Source organism: Dicentrarchus labrax, unplaced genomic scaffold, assembly GCF_905237075.1.
Source record: "Dicentrarchus labrax unplaced genomic scaffold, dlabrax2021, whole genome shotgun sequence".
NCBI lineage: Eukaryota > Metazoa > Chordata > Actinopteri > Moronidae > Dicentrarchus > Dicentrarchus labrax.
The window spans coordinates 8247786-8269015 of record NW_026136717.1 but is presented as its reverse complement, the minus strand read 5'-3'; the positions used below and the strand labels follow the sequence as shown (position 1 = coordinate 8269015).

The following is a 21230-nucleotide window of genomic DNA, read 5'->3' as shown; positions in this document are numbered from 1 at the left end:
CATTTTAATTTGGCAGGAGTTTGATACGTGCCGCTGAGTGTGCACGTGTCTCTACAGGGGAGCCTCGCGCTCGTGCGTGTGCTCAGGTGAACAGATGGGGGGTGGGGATGTTGCTATATGACGTCAACGGAGACCCAACGCAAGGTGCAAAACAAAGTTGAATAATGACAATAACCCTCGCTGACATGTTCGGCTCTCGGTGCCTCCTGTTCACCCTCCACGTTCCTCGCACAAGCACAACGCGCGGTGTAGAGCTCGCGAGCGTCTTTCTTCGTTTGTGAGTCTGCAGCTCGCGAAATCCTTGGCTCGGGTTGGCTCTCCTGCGCTGTCGGACGCGCGCGCACACGTGCACGCACGCACACTGGCAGCAGAGCATCACGAGAGAGGCAGAAGCAGCGGATACGGTTTGACGGGGAGTGCGACGGGCTTTGACTTTGGCTGCTTAGTCACATTTTGCTTTTGACCGGAGAGGAGGCGAAGGATGGAGCGGGCAGAAGACAAACACTGAGCGGGTCAGCGGGAGAAGAATACGGGAAGGAGGCAGCGGGGAGGGGGGTTTCCGACATCCGGAGCAGATGATGCTTGTTTGCCGCAGGCCCCGCCATCGTGAAATTGGATACCGACTTGCGGCGGATGGGGTGACCGAGCTCGCTGCTCCGCCGGGGAGGTCCCTGCCTTCGGACGTTACCGGGGTGGGAGCTGCCTGTGCCCGGTTCTAAGGAAGGAAGGAGTGGCAAGAGGGGAAAATGCAGACGGAGGAGGAGACGGCCACCGCAGAAGAGCCCATTTTGGAGGAAGGGTCAGGACGAGAGCAGGTAAGGAAGGACATTTTCTATATTTGTTGTGCCTGTGTGAGGAAACGGTTGTTTCTGCGTAAACAGAGAGAGTCCAGTTAGCGTAAAGTTGCGCATATTTGGCCCCTACAAAAACCACTTTGTGTTTTCATGTCATTGCTGGTCTTTCCCAAACAACCCTTCATCTCTACATCATGCGCCGTGTTCTGTGTCTACTCCTGGGCTTTCATTGACAAAAAAATGCCTCTGGTGTTGTTGACGCGAAGAAGTCACGTTTTTTTCTCCCAAGTCCTTCATGCCTTGCGCAAGAGCAAGGACACGGAACAGGACCTTGGCTTTAATATGAATGGAGACCAGGCTGGGGTTTGGTAAGCAGAGGGGGGAGGGAACTCTTAATGCCTCTCTAGAAATAAAGCCACAGTATTGATGTGATACGTGTGTATGATGTGTTACTCCTGGGAGAGCTGGTTTAGTCTTTTTCAGGATGGTGGAGTATGTCCATCCAGCAGCTGACACCACTGAAATACACTAGAGGGTGACATCACAGTTTAGAAACACACACACACACACACATTTTTAGCCGAAATTACTCTGACACGTAATGTAAACGGTGAGAACACAGATTAACACCCTCAAGCAGTATACAAATGTATTTTCACCAGACCGTTTTTTACAGTGATTTACCGTTTATAATAGTGGGATATAAACACTCAGCAGCACTGTGTTTTTATTTAATGTTTGGCAGACTTTAGCAGATATCACTCTCCTCATACACACCCTCCCAGCAATGCATCTACTACATCTCCTCTGAAGTCCTTCTCCGCTTCCTGGACCATTAGAGTGAAAGTCCTTACTCAGGGAAATGGCATCATGTTCAAAGGTTCACGTATACACTTACAGTATGAAGCCATGAATGTGCCCCCCCCCACACACACACACACACACACACAAACACAGGTCTTCAAACATATATTCATCATCACCTATTACTTTCATTCTCATTATAGTTGGGAAGCAGCATCACTTATTCAAACACATCATCTTTTTAATAAAAACCCTGGAGAAATAGGCTATGCATGACAAAACATTACGTAAGTCACTTGCCAGAAAAAAAAATAACCATAAGGATGTGGGCCATCCTGTATTCCATTCCCAGTTGCACTACTTAACATGATGACGGTGTATAGCCTTAGAAGAAGAGCAGAGTTGTGTGTGCAAGCGGTGTAACTGTATATAAGGACAGAGCTACACTGCTCGGTAAAGGAGGAATTTAGCATTGTTATACCAGTGGGTTTACTTAGTTAGTTTGAGCAGAAAGGTGGGGTTGGTGTCACACACTGACTGGACATGTGAGACAGAATGTGTACCTGTTCTGTAGGCTAGGAACCTTCACTTCTTCTAAATGTGAACCATACGACTGCGACTATTATTTTTATCGACGTTTAATCAGTTCTCATTAGTTTTGATTATTTGATGAATTTCTTGTATATGAAATATCAGAAGATGCCCATGACAGGTTTCCTGAGCCACAAAAAGCAACAAATTTGAACATGCAGCGAATCATAGGCATTTCATTCTGGCAGCCACAGATTCTCTGTCTGTCGATTGTAAAGTCGATTAATCAACTGATCGTTTTAGCTCTAATGAGCTTTAAACAGCTTGCCTGAGTGGCTTCAAGGCATGAAAGTCAATTTTTCTTTAACCGACTATAAGTGGTAAGAGGACTTCTCTATCTTAATTAACTTTATAACATATAAGACTACTCTAACCAAGAAATGGCTAATAAAATTGACAGAATTAAGCATTTGGCAATTGGCTCAGGGTAATTTAAACCCCTAGGCCAATAATATGTAGAGTAACTAAGCCTGTTAAATGATGCCTGTCACTTCATTCTCTCTCTTTATCCATGCCTGCAGTGCAGACAGTGCAGTGTAATGCAATGAATTCAGTCTTCATCTGTTCTCTGCCTCCATTACTCTCTCTCATCTTCCCCTCTTGGTCTGCTTCCTGTTTTAGATTTGCCCGTCATGGCGTGTATAGCTTCATCATCGTAACCCCTCTCTCCTCTCTCAAACATTATCTCACTTAACTTTATTCACTCTCTGGCGCAAATGGGAATGCATGCACACTCACACAAGCATCATCACAGGTGAAGTAGAGCCACATGATAAATAATAAAATCCTATTTTTGATGCACGCAATCTGATGCTCACACGACAATGACTCTAGCGTGTCTGTTACTTCAGACCAAGTGATCCTAATTTCTTTATCATCAGCAAGTAACATTACTACGTTCCACCATATGGCCAACTGCACAGGCACACGGAGGAAAAAATATTTTACTCATTTGTGACTTATGTTTGTTAACGTAGGCTTTTTATTGGTATTTGCTCCTGGTAAGAAAAATATAGTATATTGCCAAACTTAACCTTTAAAGACAAGGTTGATAGTCAAAAGCTTATAGAGTGGTTTGACAGCAATTGTTGCCATGGTTTCAGCATTCCAGCCTACTATTTACTGTATAGCATCAAAACAAAATGCAGTATGATAGATATTTTATCTACAAATGCCAAAAATCCCTGACACCTGATACTTGCCACTTCTATAACAGGACTCCCAAATAGTCCTTTAAATCACCAAAAATGGTTTCCCCAATTATTGACAGAAAACGAGACCCCAACTCTGATTGAGAAATAATAATTATGATTTTCTATAGAATGGTTCAAACCTAAACTGAAGGCAAGCAGACACACAAAAGTAAACACACTGTTAATGTGAATCAAATGCAGCGTGGAGGCATAAAAAATAATAACAGCAGCCTGGCTGCCATCGTGAAGCTGCCCAACAATGTGTAGAACAGCCGTTTACTAATAAAGAATTTGTGTTTCATGAGAGAAATAAGAATGCAATTGCTAGACAGGACAGAGTGATACAAGAACGGTTTACACAGAAAGTTACAGAACAGTCAGTGTGTTCTGTAAACCACTGGTTTCCTAAAGAGAATACATCCAAACACACCACACTACATCCCAATAATATACAAAGCTAGAACTGAAATTAACAGTTTTCACTTATTGGTAATCTTTTTCCTCCTTGCATATTGTGTAAAAAAAAAAGTGCGCATTTAATTGAACAGCAGTTATTTCACACTTGGATATTGCAATATATCACTCCACTTTACAGGTGTCATTCAACTTAAATCTCATTTCCACCTGCCACTAATAAGGTATCAGATTGCACTTCTGCTGCAGTGTAAATGGATACATCCCTGAAAGTAACATTAAACATCAGTATGATTGATTGATTTGGTTCATTTCCTCATACGTATTAAATTTAGCTCTGAATATGCTCTTTTCTCTCTCTTATTATTGTTTCTGTCATGAAACTTAAATAAGATATGAAAATTGACTTACCAGTCACTTTTTTTGCCATACCTTGACAAAATAATGACTGTTTGGAAAGCACTAATACAGATGGACAGTACAATAATAGATTGTGCTGCAGGAGTTGGTTGGAGAGGTTTGTGTGGATGCTTTTGTACTTTCTTCCACTTTGAAAACTGTAACTGGCATGAATTCAGGCTCCCATGTATGCTGACTGCTGCTTTCAGTAATATTTCATTTAGAACCGGTGACCTGCATGTTACCTGCTGATAATTGCTGTTGATGGATAATTAGTCTCAATTGAACACACTCTAAACTGAGGAATCATGTTTTTATCACAGTGAGTGCTCAGTGACACATTTTATTTCCTAACCTGTCAAGTGCTAACCATTTATTTGTTGTTTCAGCACAGGTAGTAGAAACCTGACATCCTAAACAACTCACTACAATTGTGTTGAAATGACACATCATTTTTAGCAGTGCTCTGCAGGCTTCAACAGCACTTTTTTCCATCCCTCACTTCCTCACTTCATTTGCCACCCACATGCTAGGATTGCTAATTATAGCTGCTCCAGTCACACCTAACCAGCTGAATCAGTATGAGCAGAGACACAGAGGGAGAGAGAGCAATACACGTTCTACTAGACACCTCAATACAAGGAGGGATTTGTAAAAAAAAAAAAAAACTCTTATCCGCCCAGTGCACAACTGTAGATATTTCTAATGTAATTTTCTGTGTGTTTGTGTGTAGGTAAGATGAGACGGACGATAAAACACCAAGCTCCTTATATGCTTATTGTAGGTGCCATCATCTTGAATGTCATAAGCTTTACTTATATAAACTATATATGTTCAATTTAACACTGTCACTGTCTCATTAGCTTCTATTAGTTATGATAGATTCAGGTTTGACCTGTGCACACATAACTACAAAGAACCAGTAACAATATGTGTCAGAATTGCACAGTTCTACTACTACATTACAGCAAGAACCAGATTATAGAACAATGATTGAATTCAGAGACATTTACCGGCTGAAGCAAATCCTATTAATGAAAAAGGCCTGTCAAATGCAGTTTCGGTAGAGACAGGAAATAGCTACAGTACAGTATGCACTGAAATGCTTCTTAAAAAACAAAGTTGTGTGATACACGTCCAAAAAACCAAACCAAACAGCCTGTGGTCCAGGTTTCATGTCAGCTATGTGGGCTCTTCTTCAGTCAGCTGCCCCCCTGTGACTGTGGATGCTAAGGAATATATATAGAATGGAGAGACAATATGCCAAAGTATCATTATTTTCAGTACAGCAACATTTTGTTAGATAACAATGTGTGTTTTATGCAAGGCACTGGATTGAAATAATTCATGAAACATTAATAAAGAATTTGTCATGTAAGGACCACCCTGTATCAACCCTGTTCAAAGAGCTTGCAAGGAGGGCGGCCCAAACTTTCAGTATGAAAAAAATGAAAGCTGACACCCTTTCAGACTAGGCTATATGGATTTCTTTTTATAATGATTTCAAGGAGAGTGAGCTTTGCCTTTGATCTGTTACAGCCCGACACAAGAGCCAAGCTCAGCAGAGGCAGCTGAAACAGAAAGAGGATCATTACACAACCAAAAAAAAACTGCACCAGTTTTGCTCCAGGAGGTGTTGTGTTCACCAAAAACTACTTATTCGGCCTAAAGCGCATCCCCTTTGGTCACTAGTTCGCTAGCTCAATTCCCCTGTATTACGATGTGTTGTCGGAAGAATCTGCTGATATGATACATATCACGATACAGGGGTTATATATAATGTGTTTTTTAAAAAATCTAATTTTAGTAAAATTCAAATCTAATTTTAGTATGCCACATGCATAAAATCTGACTACACTTTTACAACACTGCTCTAGCAGTTGGCGATGTAAACACAACCCAAAAATGAACCACTGCTACAAATCTTTGCACGTAAACTACTAATTAGAAATCAGTTCAGTGTTTTTGATTGATTGCTATAATATCACCAAACAAAATAAAAATCTATTGATATTTTCTTACACCCATAATTGTCATCAGATCAAAGCTCGACTGGCCACAGATTGCTGGATTGTAATTGGCGCCGATACTGATCTTATTAAGCGGTTTTGGTATTGGCCATGACATGACCAATCCACAGTGAATACATGTCAGTGCCATTATTAAGAAAACAAGTGTTTAGTACAACAGCAATCCTTGGCCTTACATAAATATTCCAGGGAGTTCCACACAGTGACGAAACTTGGGGGGGAAAAAGTGACCACTGGTATCAGGTCGGTTCTTGGTATTGGCAGATACGCCGAGTTGAGATATCGAGATGCAAAATAGTTGAACCAGTTCATCTCTAAAAATAATACTTACATGGGCAAAGGAGGTGTTGATGGGAGCTTTTATATCCAAGTTGCTTCTTATCCATAAAAGAGATTCAGTCTGTTGAATAAACCACCTCAAGCTGCTGTGTACTAAACCATTATGTATGTGTGCATTGTGATAATGAAAACTGCCCCTCAGTCTCATATAATATCTCATATAAGTCCCATAATAAGCCACCATCATACAGAGTTAATGTTGGATAGAGCACTTGTATTTCCCAGTACTCTACATCAAAAAAACAGTTTACACTGGACTTAACTTTGTGTGGTATCTGTAATCCCTCTAGTTTATGAGCACTGCTTCTAAGATCATGTAGTTGCAAAAGCCTGTAATTACTCAACCTCCGGTTAATTGTGAAAAAAGCTCCTCTCTGTCTGGTCTTTACCTGTGGGAGGGAGAACTGCTCATACTCACAAATAATGATTGGTACAAGTGCATACAGGAATAATTTGACTCCTGTCTTGGGGCTGATTACCCTCTCGCTAGGCACACACCAGCTGCAGAGACTTGATGAAAATGTCAGCCGTGCAGGTTATTATTTTATTTATTGCTAGAATTCTCTCTTTTTTTTTGGCAACATTTATCCACAGCAGCTAAGAGGGAAAGGACAGGAGAGAATTAGAGCAAGCAAGACAAAATGAGAGAGATAGACAGACAGAGAGGCAGGGCAGGAGGAGAATGAGAAGGACGGATTTTGGCAGCGGAGTTCCCTGGAGAGAGGTGCAGTCTGTCGCTGCTGCCACGTCTTTAGTCCCCCCCCCCATTTTGCTTCCTTCCTTTCATACTCGCATTCATGAAAAGTTCATGACCATTTCTCTGTCTCTCTCACGCTCCTCATCCCCTCTCTCCCTCTCTCTCCACACTACACTTTTAGCCCAATCAATCCACTTAGAGACAGACTTTCAGAGAGGATGTAACAGAGGAGACATGCTGGTGAGGACGATGAAGGGGAGGAGAGACTTAGTAGAGATCGGAGAGTAAATGCTTAGGGGGTGGGAGGGAAGATTCAGGGAAGGAGAAGAAAGATTACATAAGGAAAGGAAGGAGGATATGGAGAGAAAAGGCAGACAGGGAGCAAACAATATGATATTGACCTGGCACCAATGATAATTTCCATCTCTTAGTAAAGTATCTAACCTATTGTTGGATCCCTAGGTGTGCAGTTGGATGTTTTTTTGGGGGCTTTTGCTGAGAGATGATGGAGTGAATGATGGGAGTGTAGGTGCCCTTCACTCTGCCTTTCACTACTTGCCCTTGACGTACAGTAGTACAAGGCAGTGAGTGTGTGAGTGTGTGAGTGTGTGTGTGTGTGTGTGTGTGTGTGTGTGTGTGTGTGTGTGTGTGTGTGTGTGTGTGCGTAGTGCAGCCAGCCAAATATGCAAGTGGATAGCAAATTGTGGCTGCATTGAAGGAGGGAGGGAAGGGAGGAGGGGGGTGTGCTGACAGGACAGGCAGACTTGGCTGAGAGAAAGAGAGGACACTGGTGTCATCCCATCTTTTTTTTTGTCATCTGCTTTGCTGCTCTTTTGCCTTGTCGCATTCAGCACGAGGCAGATGATAACAGCATGGAGAGGGCCAATGCAAGTATAAAGACATGAAACACACATGAAACCATACAGGTGTGCGTTAACTCCCTCTCTGTGTGTCTACGACATACACCATACATGAGCCATTTTTCTTTTGGCACCACCCCTCTATCTCTCACTTCTCTCTATCCCTCCCTCCCTCATTCACACATACAAATCGAAGCAGCAGTGATATGCTGCTGATGTCGGAGTGGAGTCAGTTAGCTAGAGAACAGTCTAGAAGCATCGTTCTCATCTAAATTATTCACATACTCTCCTCTGGCTGCATTACAACGCTGACAACGTGCATGTCAGCGTGTGCGTGGTTAGGTTAGAGAGAGAGGACGAGAGAGAAGAGGGGCACATTAGACCATCTTTGTCTTTGCATCTAATGTGTGTGTGCGCGTGTGTGTGTGTTTGAGTGCACTGTAATATGATGTCTTCACAGTGCAAGTCAGGCTGTGCCAAAGTGTGCACTTAGAGAGAGGCATAAATAGTGTGTGTGTGGTGGGGGGGGTATGTAGCACTTACCTATGATGGGTAAGGGGTGGTGTAATGGGTTCCTTTGGTCAAGACCTCAACTTACACACTTGCTCTGAAATACGACACTGTTTACCAAACAGGAAGGTTATAATTATTAAAAACTGGCTGGGGGGAGGGGGGGTCTGTGTTGCTTTCTTGACAAACTCTTTCCATTACCACTGTAGCTGCAGTCAATTTCACCTGTCAGACATTATTAAACATTAATATTGTGAATCATACTGTATTATTCACTATCTTTACTGTCAACATGAGAACATAGAAATTTGTCAGACCTACTGGCTCACCTCAGACTGGTTTCACCAAATATGTGGCTAATAGGGGTGGACCGACATGTTTTCATGGTTGATTATTAGTAATCAAGGAGACTGATAACCAAGATTTGGAACCGATATACATTTGCTTAATGGACAAATGATTATGCTTCATTTATCACAGCAAAACAGCTTTGGAAAGCCTTTAGTTGGTTTCCCTTATTTAAATGTTATATATTAACAATATGTAATAGCAGGGAACTTCAAAACTGCATTACTAATGATTACTATAGCTGAAAATGTACAATAGAAATAGAAGTGAATATTTAACAAGTATGTAATATCAGGGGTCCAATAAAACCACTCTTTACAGTAAAGACCACATTCAAAACCTTACTTAACTAAAAGTATCAGCATTAAAGTAAAAGTGCTCATTGTCCTAATGTTTGCTAAGTTCGTGTAAAAAATGTTAAACATCTCTTATAGCCATTGGATAGGATAGGGTTAGCTCAAAAGCCAAGCACTAAATGATATGTAATCATGCCTTAACACTCTAATGGGAAGGGACATTTTAAGTAATAATGACTTAACCAATGTACTAAAAGAGTAAGTTACATACTATTGCACGACCATAAAGTTGGGAACACCAAATAAACAAGAGAATACGGCCATGCTAGCAGCACTGTGAGGCTGTACTTAGGCGCAGTGATGCTTTGAGCTAAATGCTAACATCGGCATACTAACATGCTCACAGTGACAATGTTAGCAGGCTGATTATCTGTAAATTTCAAGGCAATGCAACCAATAGTTGTTGAGACATTTCACTGAAATGCAAAGACGAGATCACATCCAGTCATTAGGACCATGACGTCAGTGTAAAATCTTATGGCAGTCCATCCAGTGGTTGCTTTAAGTGGTGGACTGATCCACATTGCCACTGCTAGCACGTCTAAAATGTAAGGTTGAAATTGGTGTAGCAGAGACTGAGATCCACTCACTTTTAGTAGTATGGGTCAAGCACTGGATCCTACAATTCCCATAAAGCAATGCAGTGGCTTTTTTTGTTAGACTCTCCCTGGAAGGTAATTACCCATATTTTTCAACCTATATGCCCCTCAGTTTGTATTGCAGGCTTCCTGTTAAAATATACTCATAATACTTCCCATGACTAGCAGATTGACTCTCAGGACATTTGATGGAGTGTCCCTTTAAAACTTTCTCAAGGGTAGTGTATTTATTACTTTTTCAATGCAGAAAAGTAGTGCAGACTTTGCATAATTCCTTCCAGCAGCATCTTAACATCTAATCTCTCATCACTCTGTGTCCCCACAGCAAAGGCCAGTCCAGCAGTCTCTGGCCTCCTCCCTGTGTCGGGAGTCCCACTGGAAGTGCCTCCTCCTGACCCTCCTCATGTACGGCTGCTTTGCCACGCTCGCCTGGTGCGCTCTCTGTCGTGTACCCGTTCTCGGCTCCTCCTCCATACCTATTGGTTCTGACGACGACGCCACCTCGGCGGCCTACTATAATGACATCTTGCACTTGGAGAGTCCGTGCTCTAGTGGCTACGTCTACATCCCCCTGGCCTTCCTGGCAATGCTGTATGTGGTTTACTTGGTGGAGTGTTGGCACTGTTTCTCCAAGACGGCAATGTTGGCCCATGCTGAATTCCAGGTATGAAAACTAGTTTTTGCATTGTATTTAGCATTGAGTAAGGAGGGTCTAATAGCTTGAAAAACCATCTAAACCTGACACCCAACAGACTGAAGTCTGCTGCTGCAGGAGGAGTCGAGCAATAGGTCTATGACCTTGAGCTACACAGCAGAATCTGTTTACTCACTGAAACTGGTTCAGTGTTAATGTCTTGTTCAGCAAAATGTCTAAAATAAATAAAATGATGCTGTAGTGAATGTCTGCATACCCAGTTGCTGTTCAGGAGAAGTTTTGTCAGAAATGTTAACGTTTCACAAGGAGAGAACATTGTTTTACTCTCAGTATCCTACCTGAGTGTGGGGAAAAATACGGGGAAAAATACTTGGCCAGTCATATGGAAATAAGTTGACCTGGGGGCATCCGTCTATCTCTTGTGTATTCTACTCTGCCTATTATCATGAATAGCAGGAGCACATTGCTCCAAGTGCTTACTGTTCATCTCAGCTATCTGCCGTGGCCAAAAACAAAATATATTTTACATTAGTCCAGACTGTCAGGGGGCACATATCCTATGATTAAGACAGCTCTAAACAGGGAATACAAAAACAAATCATAACAACATGAACAACCATGGCTGGGCCTGACTTGCACCAGATTTCACAGACTTAACTATGCTGTACACAAACAATAGGAACTTAATTGTTTATGCTGATACTGCCATTGCAAGAACTGCTCAGGCAGTGCTGCAGCTTTATATTTTAGATTGTTCGTTTTTGTTTTCATTCTCATTTTTAGCAGGTTTGTTTAGGGGAAATGTTTCCAAAATCAAACTCAGTTTTAGACTTAATTTAATTGTGACATTAATTAACTGATTATTCCTTCATTCTTTGACACAGGAAGTGTACGAGCGTGTGCAGAGACTTCAGCAGGCCACACCTTGCATTTGGTGGAAGGCCATCAGCTATCACTACGTGAGGAGGACCAGACAAGTGACAAGATACCGCAACGGAGATGCATATACCACCACACAGGTGAGGGGACCTCTTCCTAACACACATACTAATGATTTCTCTCGTTCACTCGTTTCTTTTTATACTGTTAATAGCTACACTGTAAAACTTACGTTTTAATTTCGTAAACTTTAAAAATAACTGCTATGCACATCTTAATTTCTCCTATAGTGAAATATTGCGGGGCTGTGTGCAAACAGCTGTGTGCAGTAAGAAAAATATAATTCTATTTAGTAACCATGCTTTATTGATGCTGAAACATATATGAAGGTTAAAATGTCTTCCCAATAACCTCATTCTTCCTTTCTCAAACTTTCCATCTGTTGTCCATCCTCCTCCATGAAACTCTTTCCCTCCATCTATGCCCTGCTCCTTCCTTCCTCAGGTCTACCACGAGCGGGTGAACACTCACGCCTCCAGTTCAGAGTTTGACTACGCCCGCTATGGGGTGAAAGACGTATCAAAGGAGCTGCTGGACCTGCAACTGCACCCTGCTGTTCGCTTGCGATTCACCAAGTGTTTCAGGTTAGACACCAAACCACTGCCCACAACATGGTGGGGAAGTTATTTTAACATTATTATTGTGGGGGGTAAAACGTTTTACTCATTTTTCAAATTTTTCTACTCTTTAGTTTCTCCAGTGCACGTGCTGAAGCTGCCTACCTCACCCAGGTAAGATGTGATTTAAAAAAAACACTATATATATATATATATATATATATATATATATATATATATATAATATATTATATTAATTATTATATTCTTATGAGGGCTGCAACTAATGATTTTTATCCAGTCATTTCATTGTAATCTATAAAATTGTTCCCTAATCCCTGCCGCCCATAGTTACAGACCCTACGCCTGTAGAGCTTTCAACTCACTCACATATGCAGAATGATGCACAATGATAACAATGGCAGATTTAAGATCAGATTTCTTTAAGCAGTCTGTACTTGGTTTTAGAGAGACAAAAGCAGGCTACTTCTTTCTAGCCAGCGACCATTGGGTTTGCCGTCTGAAATGATAACTGTCACTGGCAGTCTGAGCTGTAGCTAGCTAGCTAATCCAAAGTTAGCTCCATGATCTTGTTGAAAATGCTGTCTCCAGCTGACATTGTGATGTTTACTGATACTAGTTTTTTATGGGAACTCTGTGAAAAGGTCCTTAAATATATACTTGATGGAGGGCAGCTGATGAACCATATAGACAAGGAAATAAAGAAACACCATTACTCCGTCACATCCGGTTTCCCCCCTGGGGGAAATAAAACACACTGGACATCCTTTTTTTCTTTTTAATGTTTTTTTTAAATTAACTGTGACTCCACAAACTAATGTAGATGAAAGATATGCTCCTTGGCCTCGGAAATGCTGCTTTGTTTGGTGCTAATTCTTAAATAAATGTGTAAATGTGTTCTGTGTTTTAAATCTTATTCCAAGCGAGCACGCTTCTTTGGGGAGAACGAGGGGCTTGACGACTACATGGAGGCCAGAGAAGGGATGCACCTGAAGAACGTGGATTTCCGTGAACACATCCTGGCGTTCCCAGATCCTACTCACCAGCCGTGGTTTTCTAGGCACAGGGTGTTCTGGCTGGCGTCTGCTTTCCTCCTGTCGTGGCCACTGCGGGTTGTGTCAGAATATCGCACAGCGTATGTCCACTACCACGTGGAGAAGCTGTTTGGGGAGGACGAGGATGGTGGTGGAGGAGGTGGTGGAGGAGGGCCGGGTGGAAGAGGGGATGGGGTTGATGGAGGGACTGAGAATGGAATCCACCCAGGGGGAATTGGGATTGGAATTGGTCTAAATGGGACAAGTTACAGAGCCATCTCTCGGGTCAACACAGTGGACATGACAGAATTGGAGTGGCACATCCGCTGTAACCAACAGATGGTGCCAAGCTACTCTGAAGCGCTCCTTATGGACATGGACACAAGTGGGGGGTCAAACCCTACCGCCTCTACGCCCATCTCTGGGCCTCCATGCACCACCCCCAGCCAGGGGACCAACCCCCCTCCTCTAGCTCTGCCTGTGGTGTTCAACTCAGCTTACCTCCTCCAAAGCTGTCCCAGATGTCGGAGGACCACGTCGAGTTCCAGTCTTCCTTCCAGGCTAAGGGCCCCGATGGGAACCACAGCCCTCCTGAACGCTACCGTGGCAGGTATCAGGGCAGCAGGGCAGGGAAGTGGGGGTATAGGAGGAAGGTTGGTTCTCAGTCGGAGTGGATTCTCTCTAGGGAGACTCGGAGGGGGGCGCCAGAACAGCCTGTTTCATTCAAGAAGCATGGGAGGAGGCCTGGGAGGAAGTAGGGAAGAAGGAGGAGGCGGAGGTGGGGGAGGTAGTGGAGGAGGAGGTGGATTCCTTGGGTTAGGGTCGAGACAGGACAACGAGGAGACCAGAGGTGTGCTAGAAGGAGAAGGGGATGATGACGACGAGGAAGAGGAGCAGGAGGAGGAGGTGAGGAGAAGGGAAGACAGAGGAAGAGGAGGCCGCGAGAGGGATGAAGAAGTGGAGCAAGACAGTGCAGGGGGAGGCGAGGTGAGGGAGGGTGACGGGGGAGGGAGGGACCGCCCCCCATCCTACCAGGACGCATTCTTCTTTCCCGTCCTCATTATACACGGAGAGGAGAGCTGCCACGCTGGAGACGACATGTGACGATCAGAAAAATAAACACATCAAGAGCAAGAAAGTATGGGCAGAGGCCGAGGGAGATTAAAAAAACGCACTGAACAGAAAGAAAAGAGTGGATCGAGGAGAAGTGGATGAGGGATAATGAGATATGAAATGATTCAGTCAAAACAAAACATGAGCGGTAAGAACAGCTGTCTGGAAGATAGATTTAGCCAAGAAAGAGGGGAAAAGGAGAGGTGGCGATGGAGAGAATAGATTTGAAAGGGAAAAAAAGAATGTATTCTGTAATAAGGCAGGAAACACACTGGTTTGGAAGGAGATGAGAGCTGATGGGGAGAGCAGCAGCAAGATAATATGGAGTCTGAGAATATGAGTGACGGCAAGAAAATCGCTCCAATCCTAGACTTCGCTACACTGAGATTGTGAGAGAGATGGGGACAGATTAGATACATGGGAAGAACAAAAAGACTGAAAATCTTGGAATGTGGATTTCCAGATATATCTATGCAAGAAGAGGAGTGGGATGTGTACAAAGTCTAAAAATAACAGGTTGGAGAGCAGTGCAGAGACTCCAAACCAGCCGAGTGATATTGGGTATTTTTTTCAAAGGGTATTTTGACTGCTTAAAGCTTCGGTTTTGCTAAACATCAAAATAGTTAGTATCGGACAAAGAATATGGCTTATTTAAAGAATGCAATGCAGAAAGTTGAAATAATTCCTAAACAACAGAGGGGATCACAAAGGATTACAAACTACAATGTAGGGAAGTATGGGGAGGGAAACAATGATGTGTTTCTGGCCAGGTAAAATGTAAAAGAAAGGAATCCAAGAGTTTTGTAGTGCAGCACAGCAACAATAGAAAAACAGAAGTAGAATACAAACTGGACACAATACTCATGCAGATTCTTAAAAGACACAAAACAGAATGATCAAAAACGATCAACTCAAGAGGAGGAGAAAAACAATATCCCCGACAAAACACCCTCTGAGCAGCAATCCCGACCTTAAATGTAATCGTAACATTCAGATAGTCCCCCCAGTAACAGGTCCCTATGATAAAGTAGGTGTTTCTCAGGTCTTTTAAGATTTACTATACAGCTTCACATAGCATCTCACTAACAGCCGTAACAGTACAATAAAAGAGGAGAACCATTGATTTCCTCCCTGTCTCCCCATGCCGTCTTACTCCTCACTCCTCCATTAGCTCCCCCACTACTCTATCCATTACTGATATGGAGCTTGATAGAAAAAAAAACATCCATAAACAGAGGTTCAATCGCATCTCTACCCTGCTCCTCTTTCCTCTTTCTGCTCTCCTCCCTCCATTTTGTCACCTCTTTGGTACTCATTCATCCTTCCTCACCCCTCTCTGCACTGAAAGCTGTGAGTTAAAGGTTCTGAGCAACACATTTATCGCCTTTTATAAACACCGATATTTGTGAAGGGAGAGGGTGTTGTACCAAAATAGATTCACTGCATCCATCATCAACTTCCCCTCCTCTTTCCCTCTGCCATCTTCTCTCCTCTGCTCCTCCCCTTCCTCCTTTTTAAAGTGGTGGTTATGTGATACACTGCTCTCTGCTTCTGCAAATGCTTAGATCAGATTTCATCTCAGCTCACTCCACATATCACATCTCCGCTAGGCGGAGTTTTCTCCTCTAGGATCAGATTTTATAAACCAGATATTTCCCACTTATGTGAAGTTTTTGATGACCTCGCTATTTTATGTCTGTGTATTTTCAAAGACACAGAATGAGATTTGAACAGATGATGCGGGCACTTTGATCATTGAGTTTACCCAGTGCGTAGAGAAGCGAAAGATGTAGACACAATTGCATTTTAAAGATATTGATTTTCACACACAGTAAGAGTAAAATGTTTGGCTAATTTCCACCAGTTATGCCTGTGTAGTTGCGCTCTAGTTGAAATGTTTGTACCCAAAGGTAGGCTTGTGCAATATGAAGAAAAATTTTACAATAACCAGTAAACCATCCTCCAATATCAGTATACTATATATCACACTACTGTATGTGTTTAGGCATGAAGAAAATCACCTCTTTATCTCATTTATGTCCATAATATTGGACTGCATGAGAAGTAAAACTTGAGCTCTCAAGCTCAGCTGGTATTTTCATAATAAAAAAAAGAAGAAATCAGACTTTTGATTGCTTCATATTTTTAGTGCAGACAACAAAATTACAATATTAAAATAAAACCCACAATATGATCATAATAATCAATAACGTCCAGCCCTGTGATAGATTAATTTTGGCCAGATCGTGCCACGCTGCTACCTCCTCCTCTTGAAGAATCACCTGCAAATAAGTAACAGTGCTCTCTGAAACATCGCCTCACTATTAAATGTGTAAAAGTTAGCTGGCATAGAGATGCATGTGACTCAATAACAGCTACTAAAAGCTATGTAGCAAATATGTCAGCCATCGCCAAAAAAACAGTGATCCATGGTCAATCAACAGAAATTTAGATACATGTAGACAAGGTCACAGGCAGGACTCCATGGGGATTAACTCTGTCCTACTTTTGAGTTAGTATGTTTTGGTCAGTCCAAGGAGAGGCAATTGGCACAGACAACACGACCATCAGTGCTTTGATGCATATATTTTACAAAGCACACTAAACCTGCTACAGTAGCAAGAAGCAGTTAGAGTAGTTAGATGAACATTTCTCAACCTTCCCTGCATAGTGCCCTTCAAAGGTCACTTCAGCCACTTTGTGATGTTGGAAGGGTCTCCCTCGTTCTCTATCTGCTTACTTCGGACGTGACAATGAAAAGCACACAAAAAGATGGAGAGAAATCTCTTACTCGAGGGGTTTCCTGAAAATAGAGCAAAAATGATGCTTGATCCACTTTAGAAATGATGGAGATAATGGACACATTAATGAACATATGCTCAGCCACACAGATACTGTAACAACAAACATCCAACCTGGATTCAGCAGCAGGGAACGCTCTTTCAATGAAACTTTCTGGAAAGATAAAGTAGAGCATGAGTGTTGACCTGGTTTGGTGTACAGGACACACACACGCACACACTGACACACATTCACACACGGTGATTCTGGTTCACGGACCTTCGGTAGCTTTGGGGGACATCAAGCTGAACTGGGCACAAGGAAACTAATGGACATAGTAATTAATGGAAGAAAACCGACAGAGGAAATAAACAAGTGTTTCTATGTGACTGGAGATCTGGAAAAAAGCAAAGACTCGCTTAAACAGCCACAGGAGGGAAGAAAGAGTGAAAATGTGAGATTAAAAGACAATTATTTTTACAGCTATTTATCATTATCTCAGTCTCTTGACTTGTGGATAAAAGTGTCTCCATTAATGTCCCTTAACAAAAAGAAGCACTAAAAAGCACTGACCACACTTTGATTTCATTGCAACATGTTGCTTACACTAACTCCCAATCATTCAGTTTGTTATTTTGTCTCATTGTAATACCGTGGCTTGGAAGGTTCTGTCATTTTGTTCATGTAGCTAGTTAGCCACACGAATTGGAAATCACAAGTAGTGATCTCCAATTTAAAATCTGACTGCTTTTACATTTCTATCTAAATACTTTGCCACCAAAAGTGGCAGAACAAGAAAATACAATTCAGTCTGTAATTTGCTACTTTTATATCATCTGCATACTTGAGTAGACATTATTTCAGGTTGTTTAAGTGATGTCTAAAATCCAAATGCCTTTGTAAGCTTTAGAAATTTCTCATATCTTAGTTTTGTTTTTTTATTTCATTTTTTTATTTTTGTAAAGAGGACAAATGCTCTTTGTTTCCCAATGAGCTCTGGTTGGTAAGCCTCTGGCTCTGAAATGTGTAGGGTGCTTAGACCCAGTTATACTTGCTTGCAAGTCCTTATTTATTTATTTATTTATTTATTTAAAACAGACAAGTGTATATCACTCATGTGTTGCGACTGGATATTTATACGGTGTTTTATTATCTCAGAGTGTGTCAAAAGTGTGTCCTCAGCCGCTTCAGGTGTGCCAAGAGAACTTTGTGCCCATGATGTCTTACACAAACACACACACTCATGCGTGCTTGCATGTTTAGTCACAGCAGTAAAGCAGCCATTATAACAGCTTATTTTAGACTAGTGTGACATAAATCCAATACCCATAACAGCCCCACACATGCAGAGTTTTAACACAAACACACATACACACACACTGAAAGCATCGAACTGTCCTGCTATGTTGCCTTTGTGTCCGACGTTGCCAACTTTTTTGCTCAGGATTTCAGTTAATGCTGCATTCCTGTGTCAACACAAGCTCTCTTTCACACATAAAAATCCATTAACATGCCAAAGCAAAAAAAGAAAAGAAAAGGCCTGTGCTTACACACATGCACATACACATTAGCAGCTGGTACAAGTGGCTGAAAGCCCACACAATGGGCAGTAGTATGACCTGTGCTAGAGCACCAAACATTTACATAAAATGACAAAAGGGTGGATTTACTCAGGAGCAAAAATAATAGATACTCATCAAGTGATCTTGATTGGCAAAATGCACAATTTCGTTTGTTACAAAAATGTAAACGATTTGTACATTGACTGGATGACTGAGGTGTAGCTCATGTCTAAATCCACCCAGAATGTGTATAATACATTGCGGTATGTTTGGTTAAACCTGGCAAACTGGGTTTTTGTCCACTAGGTGGCAGCAAAGCCTTATATATCGTGACAACACAGCAACGTGTGGTTCTGTATTTAAAGGGTAAACCATCAGTGAATCAGACAGGGTAGAAAACAGCTGCTGTTCTGCTCTCTGTGGGCTGAGACGTTCCCACATTCCACATCTTCACACACCCCAGTCAGTGATGTCAAACCATTTCATTTGTCTTTGGCAGCTGATAGAAAGCACCTGCTATGACATCACTGGGCAGAGATGCAACCAACCTGGAGGTTTAAACCTGCAGAGAGCAGCGCAGTCCTACGTGATTGTGCATTTATCTTCTAAGCCTCCACTGATCGTATTATTTTGACTTTTACTGTGACTGAATGTGTCTCGAAGCAATATCGCCCATATCCCTGCTTTGTGGCCGGACTTGTATGTGTTGTAAGCAGCTTTCTGAACTTATAACCACAAGCAATGGGAGCTTCAGTCATTGAATTGACAGCACTGCTGGATAAAGGCAATTTGTGACTGAGCCTCCATTTCCACTGCGTAATTCATTGTCTGGCTGTGTTGCTCTATATGACAAACTACGAATAAAACAAGAGAGGAAGGTGGTTTGGTTTGTGATCAACGTTAAGACCACTCCAAAATGCACATCTGTTTTTTGTCGTGCCCAAAGTTACCACATGCATTTTATTTGTTTTCCACCTCTTTATCAGCATCATCACTTGACTATCTTATAAAATGCTCTAGCAATTATGACCGATGTATTGTTGTCAATACTGTTACTGTTTCTCTTGTGGTCATGGGGTGAGTCGAGTAGTCATAACAAGTTTGTCAAACACTGTAAAAAAACATGTTTAGAATTGGTTTGACTTGAAATCACATGAATTCCAGCTGCATTTTCAGTTTTCATTTTCAAAAAACACTTGGTTAGTCTAATGTGGATACTACAAACTATCGGGTAACGAATAGAAATCTGTGATGCATTGACGATGTTTCACGCACAGTTATTGTAGCACTATTGACATTGGACTATCCAAATAGCCAAACTGCAATTTCCAAAGACCATAAATTTAACCAAAAACAGAATTCAGGGTATTCTTTTGACCTCTGACCTCAGACACTTTAATGTGAATTTGTGTGCATTATATAAGTCTCCCTCAGAACTAAAAACAACAGCCAAGATTACTGTCTATTATTACCCACACATTTTTTTCTGCTCTTTTAATAATGATAAATAGCAATTTTCCATTGTGCAAAAACTGTACTATACCTGTACTGAGCCTTTTTGCACTGGAATAATGAATGTGTGTGTAGACACCACTTTTAAGCAGTGGTCTATTGTCCTGAACTGGGCACAAAAGACAATAGAAAACAGCACCATGTATGTAAAAACTCAAATGCTGATAATCACAGCTTAAGGCAGTGCATTAGTGTCAGTTATAATCAGTGTCTGGGTCAGTGTTAATTTCATGATGAGGGTCAGATTGTAGTTAAAAATGTGGTCATGATTAGTGTAAGAGATGCAGTAACACCTTGATTAAATATGCACCGTGTCACCTGATTGTTAGTTAAGTATCATCATTGGACAATAAAGCGATAATTAAAGCTTGTCAATGCAGTAAAAGCCCCGCCCCCCCTGCTCTCTCACTTCTAACCTCAGACGAGATGATCACGTTTCAGGATACTCATTTACTTTTCTTGCTAAATATTTAATGCTGCTGGATTACTTGTGAGCTGTCGAACAAATGAAATTGTTACCACAATGTAGTTGTTATGTACATGCAGCCTCTATGGAGTATAAAACAATAATGTCACATACAATGCATTATTGTCTTACACAGTGATGTGTAAAGCCAGGAATGGGCTTTCTGTTCAAGCACCGTCAAGCAAAATGTCCTCAGTATTTAAGCTAATTAATATGTAACTGATAATGAGATTGTCAATATCACACCAGATTATAGCTGTTGTCACTGGCCTGTTTAAGATAATGTAATTATTTCATTTGAGTGGATGATGACAGTGAAGGTAATGGAGCTGGTGGCAATAACACTGTTAACTGATGGGATCCTGGCGATGATGATGACAATTAATTATCATGGAAGATACAAATAAAGTCAATCTGCTTGGGATACCAAGGTTTTGTCTTGTGGGATTTTTAACCCAATTTTATTTTCTCAGTTCTTACATAATTCCTACTATATATATTCTTTATTTATTTATTTATTTATTTATTTTATTTGACCTCTCCAGCTCTTTTCAAAATGTCATTAACCATTTGATCTGTTACATATTTGTTGCTGAAGCAGTTTATGTTGCTAATATCTTTTGAGAACAGGATGTGTATTACAGAACTGACCTGAT

At 41.6% G+C, this 21230-nt stretch overlaps 1 protein-coding gene across 1 annotated transcript; it reads left to right on the top strand.

Annotated features, from left to right (window-relative positions):
- Nucleotides 1–130: 130 nt before the first annotated feature.
- On the top strand, nt 131–21004 carry LOC127379370 (transmembrane protein 151A). The gene is made up of 6 exons (XM_051428867.1): nt 131–815; nt 10260–10598; nt 11474–11608; nt 11973–12112; nt 12220–12259; nt 13030–21004. Exons 1-6 carry the CDS (start codon nt 747–749, stop codon nt 14242–14244), a joined length of 1938 nt encoding a protein of 645 aa, XP_051284827.1. The 5' UTR covers nt 131–746; the 3' UTR covers nt 14245–21004.
- The last annotated feature ends 226 nt before the right edge of the window (nt 21005–21230 follow it).